Below are 20,713 nucleotides of genomic sequence, written 5' to 3' on the forward strand. Positions count from 1 at the left end.
TGTCTGTTTGTCTTCTTCAGAGAAGAAGATCAAAGCAAGATGCAACATCATCACAGAGTCAATCACAGTATTTACACAAGTCTTCACATTTATTCTGGAATTAGTGGGATATTTTTTGCTTGATGATTGGTACACTTTGAAATAAGCTAAGATGTACTGTCAAAACTGCTGGTAAACTGGTAAATCTTTTTGCATATTCCACTAGTTTGCTTACCAGTATCACTAAATTGCATGTTATCCAGACACATAAGCAGAAAAACAGAAAAAAGCTAAGAAATATGTGTCCTCACCAATGAAAGCTGCCACTTGTGTGTGGAGTTTCCTTAAAGGCATATTCTAGGTTGAATTTATGAGCCGTATCTGTGAAATGCTGTCGATTACCACAAACAATAATTTCACCCCTCTTTATAAATTAGAGAGAAACCCATTTATTCATTACAATAATAGGAGCCTAGAAGGCAAGCAGGTCAACCACAATAAAAGTTTAATGTTTAGTATTTCTTGCCAACCCTGTATGTCCAGAGTTATATACAGTTTTTAAATTAATGTCAGGACTAGCTAAAAATGTAAAGCTAGTTCCATGTCAGGATACCAGGAATCGCATGGGAACGATGTGACACCAGTAACCACAAAGCACTGTTTACATGGAACTAATAGCCAAGTTTTGCTAATGTATTATGTTAGTAAGGCATAATGAGAGGTTTCTCTAACTAATCTCACTTCAAAATATGACTAATCTGACTATGTTTCCTTGTTTATCTAAACTTCTAATGCTTCTAAGGCTTTTCACCTTTCCAACCATATATTATTCTCTCTCTCGCTCCATTTCTTTTCTCTCTCCATTTTAACGAGTTTATCAAACAACTATGGTAAGTCAAAAATCATTTATCTCATGGTTTTCTCCTGTTATTGTCACTTGGACTGCTTGACAAAGTGTAACATGCTCTGTCAGCAGTGAGGGATTCACATGTGATAAATGCAGGGGAATAGTTAGACTGACAGAGAATATTTCAGAACTACAGACATGCATCCAAAATTTTACTTGTGAGGGAATGTGAGGGCTTTAGATACGGCTTTGGATGCAATTAGTTTATCAAGTCCTACATTGTTTGGTTCCAGTTGCTGAACCACCGCTGCAGGTCAACTGGGTTACTGTGAGTCACAGGATAAAACACTGCTCTTCTGTTCTGATCAAAGCATTAAACAGGTTCTCACCACTGCACACACTGGGAAACCTGATTAAATTGCCCTAGTTATTGGCAATTCTATTGTACGCAACATAAAAATCAAGACACCAGCCACCATAGTCCAATATTTACGGGGAGCCAATGTTTACCAGGAAGTTTAGTAGACAATTGGACGAGTTTTGGGGAAGACTTGACCTGTTGAAAAGAGATGGTCTTCTTCCTTCCGGGAGGGGTGCCACTATTCTTTCTAGAAATATGGCACATAGTCTAAGAATTTGTACTTGATTAACTGGGACCCAGGTCAGTAAGCAGACAGACTGGCTGTTAGCTATCTCATGTCACAGAAGACTCTTTCACCTAGATATCATACTAAAGAGACTCTGTTTGCGAGCTAACAAAAAAAAAAAAAAAAAAAAAAAAAAACCTCCAAACCAATTTATGGGTAAAAATTTAATTGATGTTCAACAAATATAAAACAGATATAATACAAATAAACACATAACGTTTGGCTTAATGAATATTAGATCCCTTTCTATGAAAATGCTTTTTGTAAATGATACGATCACAGATAATAATCTGGATGTGCTCTGTTTGACAGAAACCTGGATAAAACCAGATGACTACATTAAAGGTACAGGTTGTAGGACCTGCCACTAGCGGACGCACTACCAAAACAATAACAATTGCGTGGTTTGATGACGCTAAGAAAGAGTGTGGAATGATGGGATTTGTTGTCTTCTACCCAACCGCTGACGGCCATCAATCAGACGATATGAAAACGATTACCACTTGTTCAACAAATATATACATTCATGTACATTCAAACACAATAATTGAGCATACATAGCAAACGTGAGTTCAATGATTTGCGCGAGTAGATTACATACAAAGTCAAAGCAAAGACGCGATCAGACTATGGATCATCCTTGCGTAGGAGAGGGGGTAATGGTAACAAGAAACTATTACAAAGAGAGGCTTTTTGGATTTTTGAGCTGAAATTGTTAACCCCTACTGGACTGAACGAAGAGATGGATCTTGAATTTTTTTGTAATAATAATATTCTTTCTTTATTTATTTATTAAGGAATCACCTATTGATTGAGCTAAGCTGGTAACAATTTGTAATTGTGTTTAATATCTGCTGTTTGTTCTATGAGCACTAAAGAAAGCATCAGCTGAAACGCCTGCTCTTAGTCTGTTTTAAGACACTTTTCACATTTTTGCATTTTTGTCACCTTGTATATTTTAAATTAAAGTAATTTTTGTGATAGACCCTTGCCTTGGTCTAATTGTATGTCTTTCAGTATGCGGATATTTTATTTTTTATTTTTTGTATTGCATGGAGGGAAAGTACTTCTACTTAAAGAAAGAAAACTCCAAATACTGCTAGATCTGCTTACTTTTCATCTATTTATAAGAATATTAAATACAGTGGCTAAATAAAAAAATAAAAAGATTCAACAGACACAGACATTTCCCAACAGCACAGCAGTACTTGACTTTTTAAACTTCTTTACTTCCAAGATCGATACTACTGACTATCGATCTATTAGAGACAAAATTCTAACCATGCAGCTACATTATCACATGAGACCATAGGAACAATGCCACTTATTCTCTGCTAAAGGAGAGGAAGTATTGTACACTCACCTAAAGGATTATTAGGAACATCATACTAATACTGTGTTTGACCCCCTTTCGCCTTCAGAACTGCCTTAATTCTATGTGGCATTGATTCAACAAGGTGCTGAAAGCATTCTTTAGAAATGTTGGCCCATATTGATAGGATAGCATCTTGCAGCTCCCGTTCAACCAAATCCAAAAGATTCTCTATTGAGATCTGGTGACTGTGGGGGCCATTTTTGTACAGTGAACTCATTGTCATGTTCAAGAAACCAGTTTGAAATGATTCGAGCTTTGTGACATAGGTAGCCATTAGAGGATGGGTATATGGTGGTCATAAAGGGATGGACATGGTCAGTAACAATGCTCAGGTAGGCCTTGGCATTTAAACGATGCCCAATTGGCACTAAGGGGTCTAAAGTTTGGCAAGAAATCATCCCCCACACCATTACACCACCACCACCAGCCTGGTTGTACCTCAGTTGTAACGAGTGGTTATTTCAGTCAAAGATGCTCTTCTATCAGCTTGAATCAGTCGGCCCATTCTACTCTGACCTCTAGCATCAACAAGGCATTTTCACCCACATGACTGCTGCACACTGGATGTTTTTCCCTTTTCACACCTTTCTTTGTAAACCCTAGAAATGGTTGTGCGTGAAAATCCCAGTAACTGAGCAGATTGTGAAATACTCAGACTGGCCCGTCTGGCACCAACAACCATGCCACGCTCAAAATTGCTTAAATCACCTTTCTTTCCCATTCTGACATTTAGTTTGGAGTTTGTCTTGACCAGGACCACACCCCTAAATGCATTGAAGCACCTGCCATGTGATTGGTTGATTAGATAATTGCATTACTGAAAAAATTGAACAGGTGTTCCTAATAATCCTTTAGGCGAGTGTATAAACTATGAGTGCTTATGAATGACTGAATAACACGCATTTGTCCGTGTTTAACTCCATCTTGAATCGCAATCGCGGAAAGTGCTTGAGAAACAATGGGCCCTATCATACACCCGGTGAAATTATGTGTTTTTGCTAGTTTCAGCCTGACGTTGTAGTTTAAATAGCAAATTCATTTGCCTACCCATAGGCGTGCTGATCTAAAAACGAGGAATGTTCAGGCATATTGCACATCGAATATTGAGGCAACTGAAACTGCGTCACTGACCAACAAAAACCTAGTCTAAAGTCAAAGGCCCAGTAGGTTTTTTAAATGTTTTATTTAAAGAGCGCATTAGTATAGGTGGGTCCACAGCGCACATACACAATGCTTATTACACACACAGGGACACACAGCTGTGTGCCAAATATTAAAAATGTAATGATAGCAATGTAAAAGATTATTATTATGTAGGCTACATTAATATATATATTCCTACGTCATAATGGATAGTCATTTCATGTATCAGAATTAGGCTACTTATGTGCTTGTGCACGAGCAGCTGCATTTCATCTCTGCAGACGCGTTCTGTCTATGCATTTGCAAATTTCACCATGTAAATAGCAAATCCACCATGGCACGACCGCAACTACCTCTTGAAGAAAATGGCAGATGAGACTCTAATTGAATTGGGATATGAGTGTTCATAATCGAGTGAATGCAACGCATTTGTTCGTGTTTCACTCCGTTTTGAATCACATTCTTGGAAAGTGCTTGAGAAAGTGTTTTCAGATACTGAAAGCTGATTGGCTTGAATGGTTTACCTATGATGATGATTGGTTATGTATTTGTCAGGATGCAACTCTAAAGCAAATGTGGTTGTATCATTTCATGCTGTTAACCCTCTCTGTTGATCTGAGATTAGAAGGATTATATAGATTAATGCTCAGGGATTTCTGGAGTATCTAGTAGATTTGTAGACAAGATTATGTATGACTTTGTCATTAACGTTTGTCGCCACCTACTGGTGCAACAATGTTTATTGTTTAATTAATAAAAAATGAATTAATCTGAATAAATCTTTAGTGAATAGGTTTATAAGATTTCTCTTACAAGCCAAAATAACCTTGATTCATTTAAACCTTCATTTTTACAATTCACATAATTCAAGTAATGCAGCTTTAAATTATTCTAATTAAAATCACAGAATCCTTCCATACACTGTTCTAAAAGACACTCGCTCTATCAGTATCAAAAACAAATAATTACAATTATCACTGGACATAGTTCTCAAATTACATAATCATTAAATATCAACTCTTCAAATATTTCTAAACTATCTCTCCTAAACCAAAAGTGACAAGAGTGAGATATCACCCTCATGTTTCCACACACACACACACACACACACACACACACACACACACACACACACACACACCTGTATTTGCTGTAATGCTTTTGATAATGTAGCAAATGGCAATTTGGTTGTGGCCTATATTAATAACTGGTATCACTGTTTGATGACAGCATAATAACAGAGATTTTGATCATTAAAACTATGATTTGAAGCATCAGTCACTCCCAGAAACCTATTAAAAAATATTAACTTTTTGTACATGTAGTGAACATAGAGTTCACCTTTTAATTGATCACTAATTTATCAAATTAAATTAATTACATTTCTCACCTATTAATCTGTCTACAAGTACACTTTTCTTTTTTTTTTTTTTTTAATCTGATTGAATTTTCCTCAGGTTAAACGCATGTCTTAATGCATTTCTAGATCATATAAATTACTTCTGTGGAATGATATATAATATATAAATGTATACTATTTCCACTGCCAAACAGCAAGTAAGATGACTCACTGTTTATCAAGTGCCCATTTCCTGTTTATTAGTGAATAATAAATTATTAAAGCTTCTCTTCCTCTGTTTTTTTCCCTTCTTCTACCAGCATCCATCATGAATCCCATGTCACATCTATACTACAAAAAGAGCAGCTACTCTCCATACCGAGACAGAATCCCTCTACAGATTGTCCGGGCGGAGGTAGAGCTGTCTCTAGAAGAGCGCTCGTTCCTTTCAGCTGTAGAAAAGGGCGACTATGCAGGGGTCCAGCATGCACTACGTGAGGCGGAGGTCTATTACAACATTGACGTCAACTGCGTGGATCCGCTGGGACGCAGTGCGTTATTAATCGCTATTGAGAATGAGAACCTTGAGGTGATGGAGCTGCTTCTGGATCATGGAGTGAACACTGGAGATGCTCTTCTCTATGCCATTCGTAAAGAAGTGGTGGGAGCCGTAGAGTTACTGCTGTCTCACAGGAAACCCAGTGGAGAGAAACAGGTCAGTATACGTGTTGTTGACTCTGTCTAAAAGAGTGTCGCTGTGATTTTGCCAAGTAAGACATGTTCCTGGAACAAAATCTTTCTGGATCAACATTACTGTCCAAAAATACAGACTTAACCCAATCCCTACCCCTAAACCTAACCCTACCCATAATTTATTCCTATAATGATAGCTGATTAACAAGGGTGTAGAAGCATCTAACCCTGATTGTAAGCCAAAAACAGATTTTTCCTGAAAAATTATATCTCAATTCCGATTGGTTGATTGGAATGTTGTTCCAGGATCAACAAGGATGTTGATCCAGGAACATGTTGTTCTTGGTGAAATAACGCTCACCTGAAAAGAGACACTTTACACTAGGATCAATTTCTGTCATGGTTCAGGTTGATTTATGCATTCTTAGTCTAGACTCGATCTGACAATGTTGGATAAGTAAGTTAAGAAGCTTAAAAGCGATACCAGCAAAACATATCAGCCTGATTGAGCTTTTCAGATGGTTTACACTGTAATAACCAGGTGCAATGAAAACAAATTTCTTGTGGAAAGTAATTTGTCTGTGCACACTGAAACTATAAAAAATGCTGCTCAACACGATATAATCACAGACAGTCAGAACAATTTTATGTTTTATGGAATGCAACAGTCAGGTTCCAGAAATTGATTTTTAACTAGTTTTTATACACCTTTAAAGACAGACATATTGTGAGCTCTGTGGTTGTTAATCAATCATACATTCTTTTTTTGAAGCCATTATATTTCATATCATTTCAACATATTTTCTCAAAGAGTTGTTTTTAACAATGGAATGCCTGGTGAAAAACTAAATTTCCCATAATGCTGTAAAGAAAACTCCACCAATCAGAGAGTCACGGTGAGCAAAATCCACTCTGCAGGTAACCATGATGTAGTTGAGCCTTGACACGCTCTCAAAATACTTAGATTTTGCTTTTTTTTTTTGCAGTATATATTTTTCAATATATATTACTATACATGATCAACAACTCTAAAATAAATAATTTAAAATTTCTCCATAGTTTTTTTTTATCTGATAGATATCTGACTGGTTCTGAAAGCAAGTTTAAATAGTTTAATGCAATAAATCATGAGTTTGAGATTAATTTGTATTTTTGAATTAAAAAACTAATTAAAAAACTCATATTCTGAATCAGATGCAAGACAACCCTAGAAAAATTGTCTTTGCATTCTCTCATAAGCTCATAATTCTGCTAAAACATAATTTCACTTGCTGTGGTAATGTGCATTTGTTTGCAGAGCAGGAAATGCTTTCATAGTGTGGTTCTTTAGTATAGTACAGTACAGTATTTCATCCACATCAGTGATAAAATGTGATTGAAACTTTGTGATTGTCAGTGGCACTGAAAACCACACTAACACTAACTAGCTCTAGCTTGCTCTTTTCTTCTGTTTTCTTTTCAATTATTATATAACACACACACACACAAAAACTTGCTATGCATACTGCATGAGATTTGTCATAGCACTTGGATATCATTGCTCTCTTGTTGATTTTGATTGCTTCCATTGTCCTCATTTGTGAGCTGCTTTAGATAAAAGCGTCTGCTAAAAGACTAAATGTAAATGTAAATCATTAAAATCATCTGATACAAGTAAAAAAAAAAAAGAACCTATTCTGAATAAAACTAGTTCTTGATTCCCAACTCCGTGCACCTGCTTAGGACACTGTACATATAAATATAGTGTTTGAATGCATATTGTGAGTGTCTTCCTACAAACGCAATGCCATATCACTGTTTGTGTGAACAGTGTTATGCGTATGCAGGTGGGAACTGTTCATATTTGTGTTTGCACTCTATGTGCATGCGTTCGAATGAGTAGGTGTTCCAAAGCTAATAGAAATGATGAGGTGACAGAGATTTATCTTTCAGATTTGATTTTCACCTCACATAGCATGACAAATCTTTATTGGATTGCATTTTGTTATCCTCTAATCTTTCCTCCCAGATTAACCTGAAAAGCTTGCATTCCTGTATTCTCATACTGTAGTTCGAGTTTTGCAGCATGCTTGATTTGGTGGTCAGTGGAGGATGAAGGGTAATGTAACTTCAAGCGAGTTCTGCTAACGTACACTAAAAAGGGGCATGAGACAGCGTTATTCACTGTGAACTGAGATTTGTACAGCGTGGTGCCAGAAGGAAGCCACTACAGACAAAAGCCGTCATTATGAATTTATCAGTGCTTGAGGTTATAAAGGCCCTTTTCTAAGGAGTAGAATCAGTGATGCATACAGAATCGCTCACATCTACAGGTGAATAGCTTATGTAAAGCTGAGCAGGAAATGCAGATTCTGCAGAAACGCATTAAATTAATTAAAAAATTAATAAAGTAATTTGGAAACTCATGTCGTTTAGTGCTCGAGTTTCATGGTTGACCCATCAAATGTGTCTCATTCACAATTTCTCACACATGTAGACACTTCAGTTTTCAACACTGTAAACTTAGCATGTATGATCTGAACATTCAGATGTATACTCTTTTATTTATTTTCTATTTATTCTATCAAGTACAAATGTTCTTGAGGTGGACAAGGTGCTCAACTCAAGTTCCACTATTCACCATAAAAATCACCTCTCTGATGTAAACACTTTTGAGTCCGTAATAAACACTAAAATGTCTGCCCCTCATCTCATTTTGCACAAAAAAAAAAAAAAAAATTAAGCTTAATTTCAACATTTGCTCTCCCTGTCCATGCAAAGCTTGCTGGAAACTCTGCCCAGTTTCGGTAATGCAGTGTTACTGCCAATGAAAAATATATATTTAAAGGATTATTGGATTGAGCAAAATTCTTTTTTACAAATTTAGACTGATTGAATGTAGTAAAAATAAACGGTGACAGCATGTTCAAGAATTGTACTGTATTAGCATATTTTAATTATGTAAATTTGAGCAAACAGTTTTGTGTGTGCATGTGTGTGTCTGTGTTTGTGTGTGCATATTTAATGGAATATCATTTTTTCAAAAATAATGTCAAATGTCAAGCTATCCCTTTAAACTAAAAAATATTGGATGTTCAAAATGTCCCACCCTAATTTCCTGTTTCAATATGTCAACTAAAGAATCAAAGCTGAGCTTGTCTAGTAATTTTCGGAGGTCTTTATAAGTTTTTAAGGGGTGCTATTATGCTTTTTCAGTTTTTCAACTTTAGTTAGTCTGTAATGTTGCTGTTTGAGCATAAAAAAGATCTGCAAAGTTACAAAGCTCAAAGTCCAATTCAAAAGGATATATTTTATTTAACAGAAATCACTTTTAAAAAACTACAACAAACGACTCGTTTGAACTAAAACGCATATTTTCCGGAATTTGTGATATCACAAAGATTGACGAATGAGATGAGACCTGGTTGAGCAGCACTAGAGAAGACAACGAGTGTTATCACTATGTCAGAGACGTGCTAGTGTTCCCAAGATAGACGAGCTTAGAGTGGTTACAATCATCCGGGTTTAAATCGCGCTCAAATTGATTTGATTTTGACGCAATATTTAAACTGAAGCTCGCAACAGGCTGCTTTAGTAAGAGGCAGGACATTTCCCGACCAGGCGCTGATTGCTGTCAGTCACAACACACACTGGACAAGCTAACCAATCACAGCACATATCGAATTCCAGAAGGCGGGCCTTCATTTTATACAGGAACTATTCGAGCCGTTCGTGCCAGACTGGGGAGAGAGGTATTTTAATAATGTAAAATATTTGAAAAAGAATTTGTTTTTCTAGTATGAAAGCCTGTTCTTGTATACCCCCAAAACAAATTCAAGACTTTGTAAAAAGCATAATAGGAACCTTTTAATACAAAGTGATGCCGGCTTGCTTGCAAGTGAACGCTATTATGCACTGTGAACAGTATTATTTACTTTAAACATAATTATTGGTGAGATCAGTGTTATTCAAATGAGTTTGTGAGTTGATGAAAAGCTAATAATTAAATTGAAATTAAGATTTAAATAAATAAATGTGGCTGCACAGTTAATTTAATTAAAATTAAATCATGTTAAATCTAAGTGTGATTATTAAATCAAAGAAGTATATATTCTGTTGCAGTTAATACTTTAAATGCTGCTTCTCACCAATCTCTGTGTGCACAATGTGCACTGGGATCATTTACACATTTGCATAATTTCCAGCATCTCTGTGGATAGAATTTGGCTTTTCACCAGCATTTCGCCAAAATAAAAACTTGACATTTAGAATTAAGACATGAATATTAGCATTGCAACTTGAAGTGTGAAATAAAACAATTATTAGGTTTATAATTATCTTTTTTAATGAATATTTTACAGGACATTTGTAATTTAAACAGTAATATATTTATATGTTTTCATTTTTGTAATTATTGTCATAATTATAAGCCCTATATACGTGCAGTCGCATATATGTCATCTTAAAATAAAAAATAAAAAACATTCAAACTGAAACATTCACTAAAGAAAATTATATATTAGATGTAATGTGACCAATGAACATTAACCAACATCAGAGAACCATGAGCATGTGAATGTGATGCTAAATCACTGGAATGCTAACATAAAATCTCAAGTAAATATTTTACATCTTAGGAGTTCAGCTGCAAAACATCTGGGAGCCCCTGGGTTAGAGTAAATATTTTTTTTTTTGTAACTAATGTTTTATTCTACAGATTCACTGAGCTAAGACAGGGCAATGATGATGTTTATGCAGCTCCAGGTAGATTTGTTGCTCCCTCTTGGATTAGACATACACACTTTTATGATTACTGTTCAGAAGACAGGCATGGGTTTCCTATACTTTTGATGTTAGAGTGAACAAGCATTAGGGGAAATGAAGCCTGTAGCCAGGTTTGTTCTTTTGCTTCATTATTTGGTTTTCTAAAGTGAACTCCGATGGTGCAGATACATCAAGTGAGATTGTTGCAGGAAGTGCCGTGGGGCCTAAATTGGAATCTAGCCTGTGTACCATGCGCCTGTTCACAGAGCATGGGCTATTTTGCATTGCTATCACTATAGCAACCCTTGCAGCCACTTGGGAGTTCTGGGGGAGGACTGTTATACTAATGGACTGAAAATAAATCTCAAAATAAAATGTGTTTGCAAACCTCACTTACTCACTTGCTGGCTTGTAACACCGACGTATACCACAAATCATATTTCCATAATGTTCTCATGGCAGATATGGCTGTCTTAATGATAGGGTTGAGTATTTTGGTCATATACAGGCACTTGAAAATGAATTAATAGTATCATGCATACAATATGCTTTTAAGTGTGATTACAGTACAGCCCTTGACTCCCAATAAGACGTAAACAATCAGGATAAAAAAGGGAAGAATTACACAATGGTCCATGGTAAAGCATCTGAGTGTGGATATGATAAATGGGGAGAAAAGGTTCAAACGAGGTGAAAGACAGAAAGAAGGAGAGGTGAAAGAAAGGAAATGCTCTGACTGGCTTATGGTTCATCTTTCTGACAAGGTTCATCTTCCTCTTTGGCACACAGCTGCAAGGACGGCATGATATATATGATGTTCTTCCATTCCTGAAGGATACATCAAATACAAAGCTCCGTTCTTGACTACTCCCTCTGAAATGTATAGATATTGTTTATTTGGCCCTCTTATTGTATCTATTCTGTTCTCAGTTCTATTCTATAACTGTGTCATCAATTACAAAAATGACTTGCAGTTCAGTAAGGGAGTCATTTTTGACCTCAATAATATTAATTGGCTGAGTCTTATTCAAAGTGATAGGAGTGACTCATTATAGAGAACCAGTTCATGATTTGTGTCATTATTTGTGGATTATTTTACAAGTTTGAGAAAATAAGATTGGATGAAATGGCAAAAAAAAAAAAAAAAAAAAAACTTTATTTTTTAACATAAATTAGAGGTGATGATGTGAACACGTAGGGATATATGGACAGTAAACGAAATGACTAATAAATAAATAATATTAAACTAATAAATAAGTGAATTAATTATAAGCTTGTATTGCATAAAACTGTTACAGTTTTCATAAGGTCCTTCATAACCACTTATGCGCATCATGAAAGCAGAAAGAGCTTTACACATTCATAATGCAAAGGTGAATTTGTGCAGAACTGTTTTAGGGGCTGTTTTTAGGAGACTTTTTTGTCCTTTTTTCACTGAACTGACAGAGACTGGATGCAAAAATACAGCGCACTAATGGCAAGCAAACAGACTCTTTGTGAAATTGAGTCTATCTGTTATTTTCATCTTGCTTTAAATGCATCACTGCTAAAATACTGATATCAGTTGACCTCTTGTTATTGTCTACAGTTGTTGGAAAACTATTCGTTTAATCAACCAGTGAAATCGTAATGTTAGCAGTAAAAGTCTGTTATGATACAAAAATGTTTGGTAAACAGAAAATTCCCTTTGTCTATGCAGCAAAAAAGATCTAATGGGACATTTCATGTACATTAATTTTACAGTAAAATATTGTTAAATTTACAATTTTTTTTTTTTTGAAAAATAACTAATCGCCTTTTAATTTATGGTGAAAACTATAAATTTGCATTTCCAGAATTCTCTCTCTGACAGCTCACATTTGATGGGTTTTCATTGAAATAATTATGTGTATTCTTAGTTTTTTTTCTGATCACTTATGTCCTTTAGGGCAGTGGTCCCCAACCACCAGGCCGCAGACCGGTACCGGTCCGTGCGGCATTTGGTACCGGGCCGCGCAAGAAAAAATAAATAACTTACATTAAAGCTGCAGTTGGTAACTTTTGGCGCTCGCGTCTGGCGGAAGAATATTTTAGCCAGAGCTACTTCTCTCTGTTTACATCTATGGCGAGTCACGCAGGTACTGCTCTACTCTGCAGCGTTGCCGACCCCAACCAGACTAAAATAGTCAGAATATAAACACTTATTATAGGTGTACCATAGTGATTAAGGATAAGCCAAAAACACGGTTTGGAAAATGTATTCATGATGTACTCATTACATATTATTCATGTTATGTTGGCGCGATGTTATGAGGGCGCTGCTAATACATTTGCATACGAATACACAGTGGATTCATGTTTATTATTATATTTACAATATACCACAGTTTTTATGCCAGTCGTATCATTTTATTTTGTTGTATTTATGCTTCACACCTTAATGCCCAGTCCGTGAAAATATTGTCTGACATTGAACCGGTCCTTGGTGCTCAAAGGTTGGGGACCGCTGCTTTAGGGCCTTATGTTACATTGCATGTGGTTAAATTAATGTTTATTGCATTATTTTATTGTCATATGTGTTACCATACTGGTCTTTTGTGTTTTTTTTTGTACTATACCATGCCTCTTCTACACATTAGTATTTACCGTGACGAACTTTGATTCTTCATGTGGTTTCCTCTTTACCACCTATTTTTAAGGCGGTTGTCAATAAAAGTAAAAGTCAAATTGTTTTGTGTATTACAAAATAAAACAATAGTGTATTAATATTATTTCTGTTTTTTTTTTTTTTTTTTGCTATTATAATTATTTTACGTCAAAGTTCTGGAAAAGCTCTCCATTTGTTCTCCATTTTTCTCATGGTTGATACAGCAAACAGCTGGGATATTAGAGAGCTCATTTGTGGTTTTTCGTTCCTACGAGGAGAGCTGGCTGCACAAACATCAAGTCATCTGTATTCTGCTGCTCCGCTGTGTAGTTTGTGTTTACATGCAGTGCGGGTTTGTGGATTGCCATACAGACTCTCAAAAGCTTGCGCAGGTGTTTTTCACACTTTTGTTCTTGTCCCCTCTTTCTCAGGTTCCATCATTAATGATGGACACCCAGTTTTCAGAGTTCACACCTGACATCACTCCCATCATGCTCGCCGCCCACACAAACAACTATGAGATCATCAAACTCTTGGTCCAACGCAAAGTCACCATTCCTCGGCCGCACCAGATACGCTGTGATTGTGTGGAGTGTGTGTCCAGCTCTGAGGTGGACAGCTTGCGTCACTCTCGGTCCCGTCTCAACATCTATAAAGCACTAGCCAGCCCCTCTCTCATTGCCCTCTCCAGTGAAGATCCCATCCTCACTGCCTTCAGACTGGGCTGGGAACTGAAGGAGCTCAGCAAAGTGGAGAACGAGTTTCGACAAGAGTATGAGGAGCTTTCTCAGCAGTGTAAGCTTTTTGCTAAAGACCTGCTGGACCAGGCACGTAGTTCCCGTGAGCTGGAGACCATCCTCAATCACCGTGATGACCAGAGCGAGGAGTTGGACCCGCGAGAGTGCCGAGACTTGGCCAAACTCAAGCTGGCCATTAAATATCACCAGAAAGAGGTGAGGATACTTCTAGTACCTACTTGAAAACTGGTTGCTGGTCAGCTACTGTTACTCAGTATAATGTTGGACATATAATATACAAATACACCATGAAAAGTACTTCTTGTACTTTATACATTTGTAATTTCTGTGGTATAAACATGCAGGATCAATGCATCAGATTTGCCTCACCAACCCAAAACTTAGCTTGAGCTGCCGAAAAATGCTCAGTTTAGGGTACAGAGAGGATGTTGATGAAGAAATTTATTTGTGTTGCAGAAATCCAATGACTTTTTTTTTCCTTTTTTTTATGCAGTTTAATTACATTCTGTAGACCCTTGGTATGTTTAAGAATTTGTTGTTTCTTACCTAAAGCAATTGGTAAAGTGCCTTTCTAGCTTTCTCTCTGAACTTTTTGATCCAAAGGGGGACACAATGTGTGCTGAAGACCAGAGGCTTGATGAGATTAGAAAGACAGGAGATAGAGAAAGTGAGAAAGAAGCTTTAGGCAGAGGAAAGACAGTTGCTCTGTTCCAAAACCTTGTGAGCTGCCACATTGTGTATTTCTTATAGGCAGCTAGCTTCTGATTTAGCATCCAAATAGTCTTGGAATGATTTGACTCTATCAATGCTTCAAATAAATAGCACTTTGCAACTCAGGCTTGACTTAAAAATGACTTCAAATGACATGATATTCTAGTAAGCATAAAAACATCACAAAGAAATATTAGGTTAAGTAATCAATTTTTATTTTATACTGAACCGTTTTTATAGATACTTCTGAAGTACTGAGTGAAATATAGTATATAGTTATTTACAGTATAATCTAAATTTCTCTTCTCCTCATCTGCCATCCTGGATTATCTTTGCTTTGAACTTGTTGCAGTGCATTATGGAATGCATTCTCCAAAAAGATACACGATGCTGCCTTAGAATATGGCCAAAAGAAAGCAGCATAATTAGGTTTTAAAACCTAACCTTCTGGAACAGCTTTCGTACTGGAAGTACTCCAGTGATGCCTTAAAATGCTACTTCTGTAGACAGATGTTTTGGAAAAAAAACATGGTCGTAGAATATTTGCAGCATTTTGGTGAGTCAGGCGGGTGCAGGGTGGGGGGTTTTGTTCTGTAGCTGTACATATGCAGCAAAGAAAGCATTATAGTGCTGTTTTTGAGAGAATCTTAAGTAGCTTAGAGACTGTATTTTACATCTAGCATTTGAATTGAATTTCTTTCAACACTTTGATTATTTTGCTGCTGCTGGTCATCATAATATGATCATTTAAAGTCAGAACAGTATCAGTAAACAAATATGTATTTATTTTAGCTATTCCGTGTGTAATAAGTGTGATAATTCTCAGTTTATTTTGTCGTATTGACTGGTTTGCTGTATTACTGTTACTTGACATGCTCCTAAAACCTAAGACACCAATAAGCTCTATAGTTCAAAAGTTTTGGGTCATTAAGATTTATTCATTAAAGAAATTTACACATTTTAAATCCCTTAAATATATATAAATTCAGAAGAATCTATCAGTACAACTTTAGCTTTGATAATAATAAGCAATGTTTCTTGAGCACCATATCAGTATATAAGAATGATTTCTGAAGGATCATGTGACTGAAGACTGGAGTAATGATGTTAAAAATTCTTCTTTGCATTACAGCAATAAAATATATATTTATAAATACATTAAAATACAAAGCGATTATTTGAATTTGGTAGAATATTTCACAATATTACTGTTTAAGCTGTATTTTTGATAAAAATTAATGCAGCTTTTGTGAGCATAAGAGACTCACAAAAAGACTCAAAAAAAAAAAAATCTAACCCCAAACTTTTGAATGATAGTGTACAAGTTGCAACATGTACATTATTCAGTAAACAAACCCGCATAGTGGTTACAATGGGACTAAAGTCAAAAAGAAACATGCAATGTTAGTCTAATAGCTATATTAAAGGTTTTAAAGGTTTTCAGTCAAATAATGTGAAAAGTATCGGCCATTCCTCCAAAACAAGGATAAGAACATTCTGATGGTGCAAGGGAAACCACCTTGAGTTACTTTTGATTTACATAATTCCATGTACAGTAAATAAATGTTAAAGTTGTCTTTGGCTTTCCAGGGAGATTTCAGTGATCTTTTTCATTCTGAAACCCAAACTGTCTTGTTGCAGAACTGAAACATGCTGCAAACTGAGGATTTGAGAGTCTGGTGTCAATATGTCTCATTTCTCATCCTGTCAGTCAGATGTGATACTGGCCCTGACCTGCGAGACTGCTGCTCCAATTAGCTCTAAAATGCTGCTTTGAATATTGATCACAATGCTTTACGCATACATACACACACACACACACACAGGGAAAATGGTCTAAACAGATGTGGGGCTCTGAGCCAAGCGATGCTATACAACTGAAAAAGAGAGATGACTACTATTATGAGCCCATTTAGTGTGCCATTATATTTGTAGTGATTAAAGATTTATACACTAAGATTTAATATTAAGAAAAGGTTACCAGCATTATACTCAAGATTTCATGCAGTAATTTTTCTTCATTTTAATATGAGAATTAAATGAGTCAGAATATGATGGTGCAATACAAGCTGGGTTGAAAGGGCAAGGAGAGTGCAGATAATCAAATACATTTGGAATAAAGCCACACAGGCTTGCTTGAAACATTACTCAGGGGTATTCTAGTGACAGATAATGCAGCTTATGGATTTCATTAAATGTTTAGAGGTCTCAGAAATAGCCTTTGTGTTGCTTAAAGCTGTCTTCAAACGGGACCATACTGGTTCATACCAGTTCTTGGTTTGTGGATTTTTCATCTAAAATATATAATTAGTATTGCTGATTCTTAAACAGTTTTATATATATATATACCTTATTAACTACAAGCTTTTGAAAAATAGTGTTGCAATGTGTTTATTCAGTAAACAAACCAACATATGGGTTAAAATGGGACTAAAGCCATAAAAAGAAACATGCAAGTTTAATCTAATACTTATATTAAAAAGTTATAAAGGTTTTCAATCAAATAATGTGAAAACTATCAGCCATCTCTCCAAAACAAGGATAAAACATTTTGATGGTGAATGGGAAATCACCTTGAGTTACTTTCCTTGACTTACACACTTTCACCTAAATCAATTTTAAAAATCTAATATATAAATATTGGGTTTTAATTTAAATTCAAGTTGTCATTTTGTTATTTGCTTTTGTCATTTTTTGTCGTTTGTAATACTTATATTCATTTGTATTTATTTTTAAGGAATTTCAAATTTTTGTGAATTAGTTCAACTTATTTAAATGAAGTAGCCAAGTATTGTTTTTTTATATTTATTTTTTATTTTTAAAATGATTAAATATTTTTTTATTTAAAAATATTTTTAATGTTTCTATATGATTTATTCTATTTTTATTTCAGTTTAAGTTTAATATTTCAACTTATACACGTTATTTCAGTTACTTTCCAAGGCAACATTTTTAATTTTCATTTTTTTTTAATTTCTTTCATCTACCGTAATTCCTCAAATAGAAACCGATAGTCAAATAAAAACTGATAGTTAAATGATAACCCAGATAACGAACCTAGATGCCCACTGCCGGAGCGTTTTTCGCTCTTGAGTCAAGAACGGTTGCATCAGTTTTCGGATCACCAGTACACTGATCCGAGAACCGTTTCTGTTGGACTCGTCCGATTCGAGAACCGAGGAGCTGATGATACTGCCCATGCATGATTCAGCGTGAAGCAGACTGAAACAGAGCGCGTCTGAACCGAACTGATTCTTTTGGTGGTTGATTCTGAACTGATTCTGTGCTAATGTTATGATCTCTGTTATGACGTGAACTGTTTCAAACGATTCAGTTCGATTTGGTGAACTGGTTCAAGAAGATCCGGTTACATCAAATGATTCCTTCGCGAACCGGATATCATTGAACTGTTGTGTTTTGAACTCGCTCACAACAGACACGGAAGAGAAGACAATGCTGAATAAAGTCGTAATTTTTGCTATTTTTGTACCAAAATGTATTTTCGATGCTTCAAAATATTCCAACTGACCCTCTGATGTCACATGGACTACTTTGATGGTGTTTTTATTACCTTTCTGGACATGGACAGTATACTGTACACACACTTTCAATGGAGGGACTGAGAGCTCTCGGAATAAATCTAAAATATCTTAAACTGTGTCCCGAAGATGAACGGAGGTATTACTGGTTTGAAACGACATGAGGGTGAGTTATTAATGACATCATTTTCATTTTTTGATGAACTAACCCATTAAGTATAAATCTTTGGTTTGTGACTTTGTTTGTACTATGAACATGAATAATACAGTACCTCGAATAGTGTAGCTTTTTGTGGAAAGGTGCACTTTTACGTTTCTAAGCAAACAGACTGATAGATGATTGAACTGGCAAAAATTGATTTAGATAACAGATGCTACAGGCCCCTCCTATCCATCTTCTAATTACTCTTCCTTCTCGTCCTTTCCTTCTCTTGTGCCTCTCCCCCTCACCTGTTGTCCTTCCATCATCTCTTGTTTTCTGTAATTTTGGAAAGTTGATTTACTGCAGAGGAACATCAGGGTAGTCAGCATTCCCCTCCCCACATCTTGCATGCTCGCTTTTTGAATCGATAAGGAATACATACCCCATATACTCTGAGCAGCTTTTTGCTCAATAACCGCTGTGCTTCAATCTCCTTAACCTGCCTCACATCTGAACTGCTGAACACTGTATTCATGTGCATCAATAGATACAACTGCTGCTGTTAGAACTGTTTAGAAGTGGGCTTTGGCCCAGTGTTATTAAAGAGGACTTAAAAGTTGTTGAGCGTTTCAGTGTTTTGAATTCACCATAAAACAAAAATGGACATTTCATATTGTTTTAGAGAATATTGCTATCATGTCTAGTTTCTGTTTCTGTTTCCCAAAACTAGGCTGGTGTCCTAGTTTTCCTGTGTTCCCTGATTAGTTCATTAGTTTTCACCTGTCTTGATTAATCATTACTTTTTTGTTTCTTGCTTTAATCTTAGAAAAGATGTGTTAAAAATGACACAACGTGTTAAATTTTAACAAATTAGTACTAAAGTTCTGGGACAAAGTTTTTTTGTGTTAATTTTTACTCATTCTTTGTGTTGATGATTTTAACAGTAAATGTGTCAGAAAGGTGTGCACAAACATGTATTATTCAACACATCATGGGTTTTCCCTCTCTACATACTTTGTTAAAAAACATACATTAAAAATTCTAAACAAAATGTTGAACAAAATATTGATTTTGATGAAATACCAACAACTGCAGTACAGTGCATTCATAGAACTGCAGAATATATGTGCAATTTTAAGCAGTCAAAAAGGAAGTGACCTACACAGGACAAAACAGGTCTTTTCATCTCATTAGATAACACATAACCCCATCTTCATAATCATTTTTTTTCCCAAACTTGGCTGGATTGATGTACACTGGTGGCCAAAAGTATTTTAAAAGAATTATCTTTGATGCTTTAAAAACATTTTATCATTATCAATGTCTGCACTTTTCCACAGCATATGAGTACATTTCATTATCAAAATAGCCTTTTAAAAGCCAACACAGTGTTTCTGTCCACCTTCGGGAATAAATTAACTACTCCGAAGACTGGACTCAGAACTTGACTGACAACTTCAGAATTTTCCCTGGTCTGTATGCGTGTCCACAAACACAAATGTACTGAGTCCTTCAGTGGAGATCCCAGGTTGCAACACTATATCAAGACAGAGAGAGAGGAGACAATTACACATTAGTGTCAATTTATTTTTAACCTACATTTTAAAACCTTTTTTTACTGTAAGAATATATATATTTTAAGCAACAGCTTTCCAATAACTACATTTCAATTGAAATGTATTACTTTTTTTTTTTTTTACTTACATATCCTAAATTCTGTCCAAAAATGATGAGATCCATGTAAAGAAAGACTCAAATTGAGGATTTAGCCTTCAGTTTGTCTGCAGTGAAGGGCTAGCTGTTTGAGACAAAAACTAAATAAGACACATGCAAGAAATCACTATGTGAAGATCTTTCTCCTTCCTACAGAAGTTAACCCACACTGAAAAAAGTAATAAGTAAATTTACTTAATTTTTATTTGGCAAGTTTTTGCACAAGCATTTTTCAAGTAAATTTAACACATTTGGAAATTAAGTAAATCTACTTAACTAAGTTAAGTAAAAAAATAAAAAATAATAATAAGTACATTTTATTGAGTAAAATTTAATTAAATAATATTAAATTAATGCATTTAGCAGACACTTTAATCCAAAGCAACTTACAGTGCATTCAGGCTAACAATTTTCACCTATCATGTGTTCCCGGGGAATCGAACCCCCCAACCTTGCAC

At 35.5% G+C, this 20,713-nt stretch overlaps 1 protein-coding gene across 1 annotated transcript in view; it reads left to right on the forward strand.

Annotated features, from left to right (window-relative positions):
• Nucleotides 1–20,713, forward strand: part of LOC127979120 (short transient receptor potential channel 5-like) — a 76,556-nt gene that overhangs the window by 16,999 nt on the left and 38,844 nt on the right. Inside the window, exons 2-3 of the mRNA XM_052584338.1 lie at nt 5,651–6,045; nt 13,824–14,345. Of these exons, the coding sequence (XP_052440298.1) occupies nt 5,659–6,045; nt 13,824–14,345 (909 nt within the window). The 5' untranslated portion in view covers nt 5,651–5,658. The remainder of the gene's footprint in view (nt 1–5,650; nt 6,046–13,823; nt 14,346–20,713) is intronic.

This window comes from Carassius gibelio, chromosome A1, assembly GCF_023724105.1.
Source record: "Carassius gibelio isolate Cgi1373 ecotype wild population from Czech Republic chromosome A1, carGib1.2-hapl.c, whole genome shotgun sequence".
NCBI classification, from domain to species: Eukaryota; Metazoa; Chordata; class Actinopteri; order Cypriniformes; family Cyprinidae; genus Carassius; species Carassius gibelio.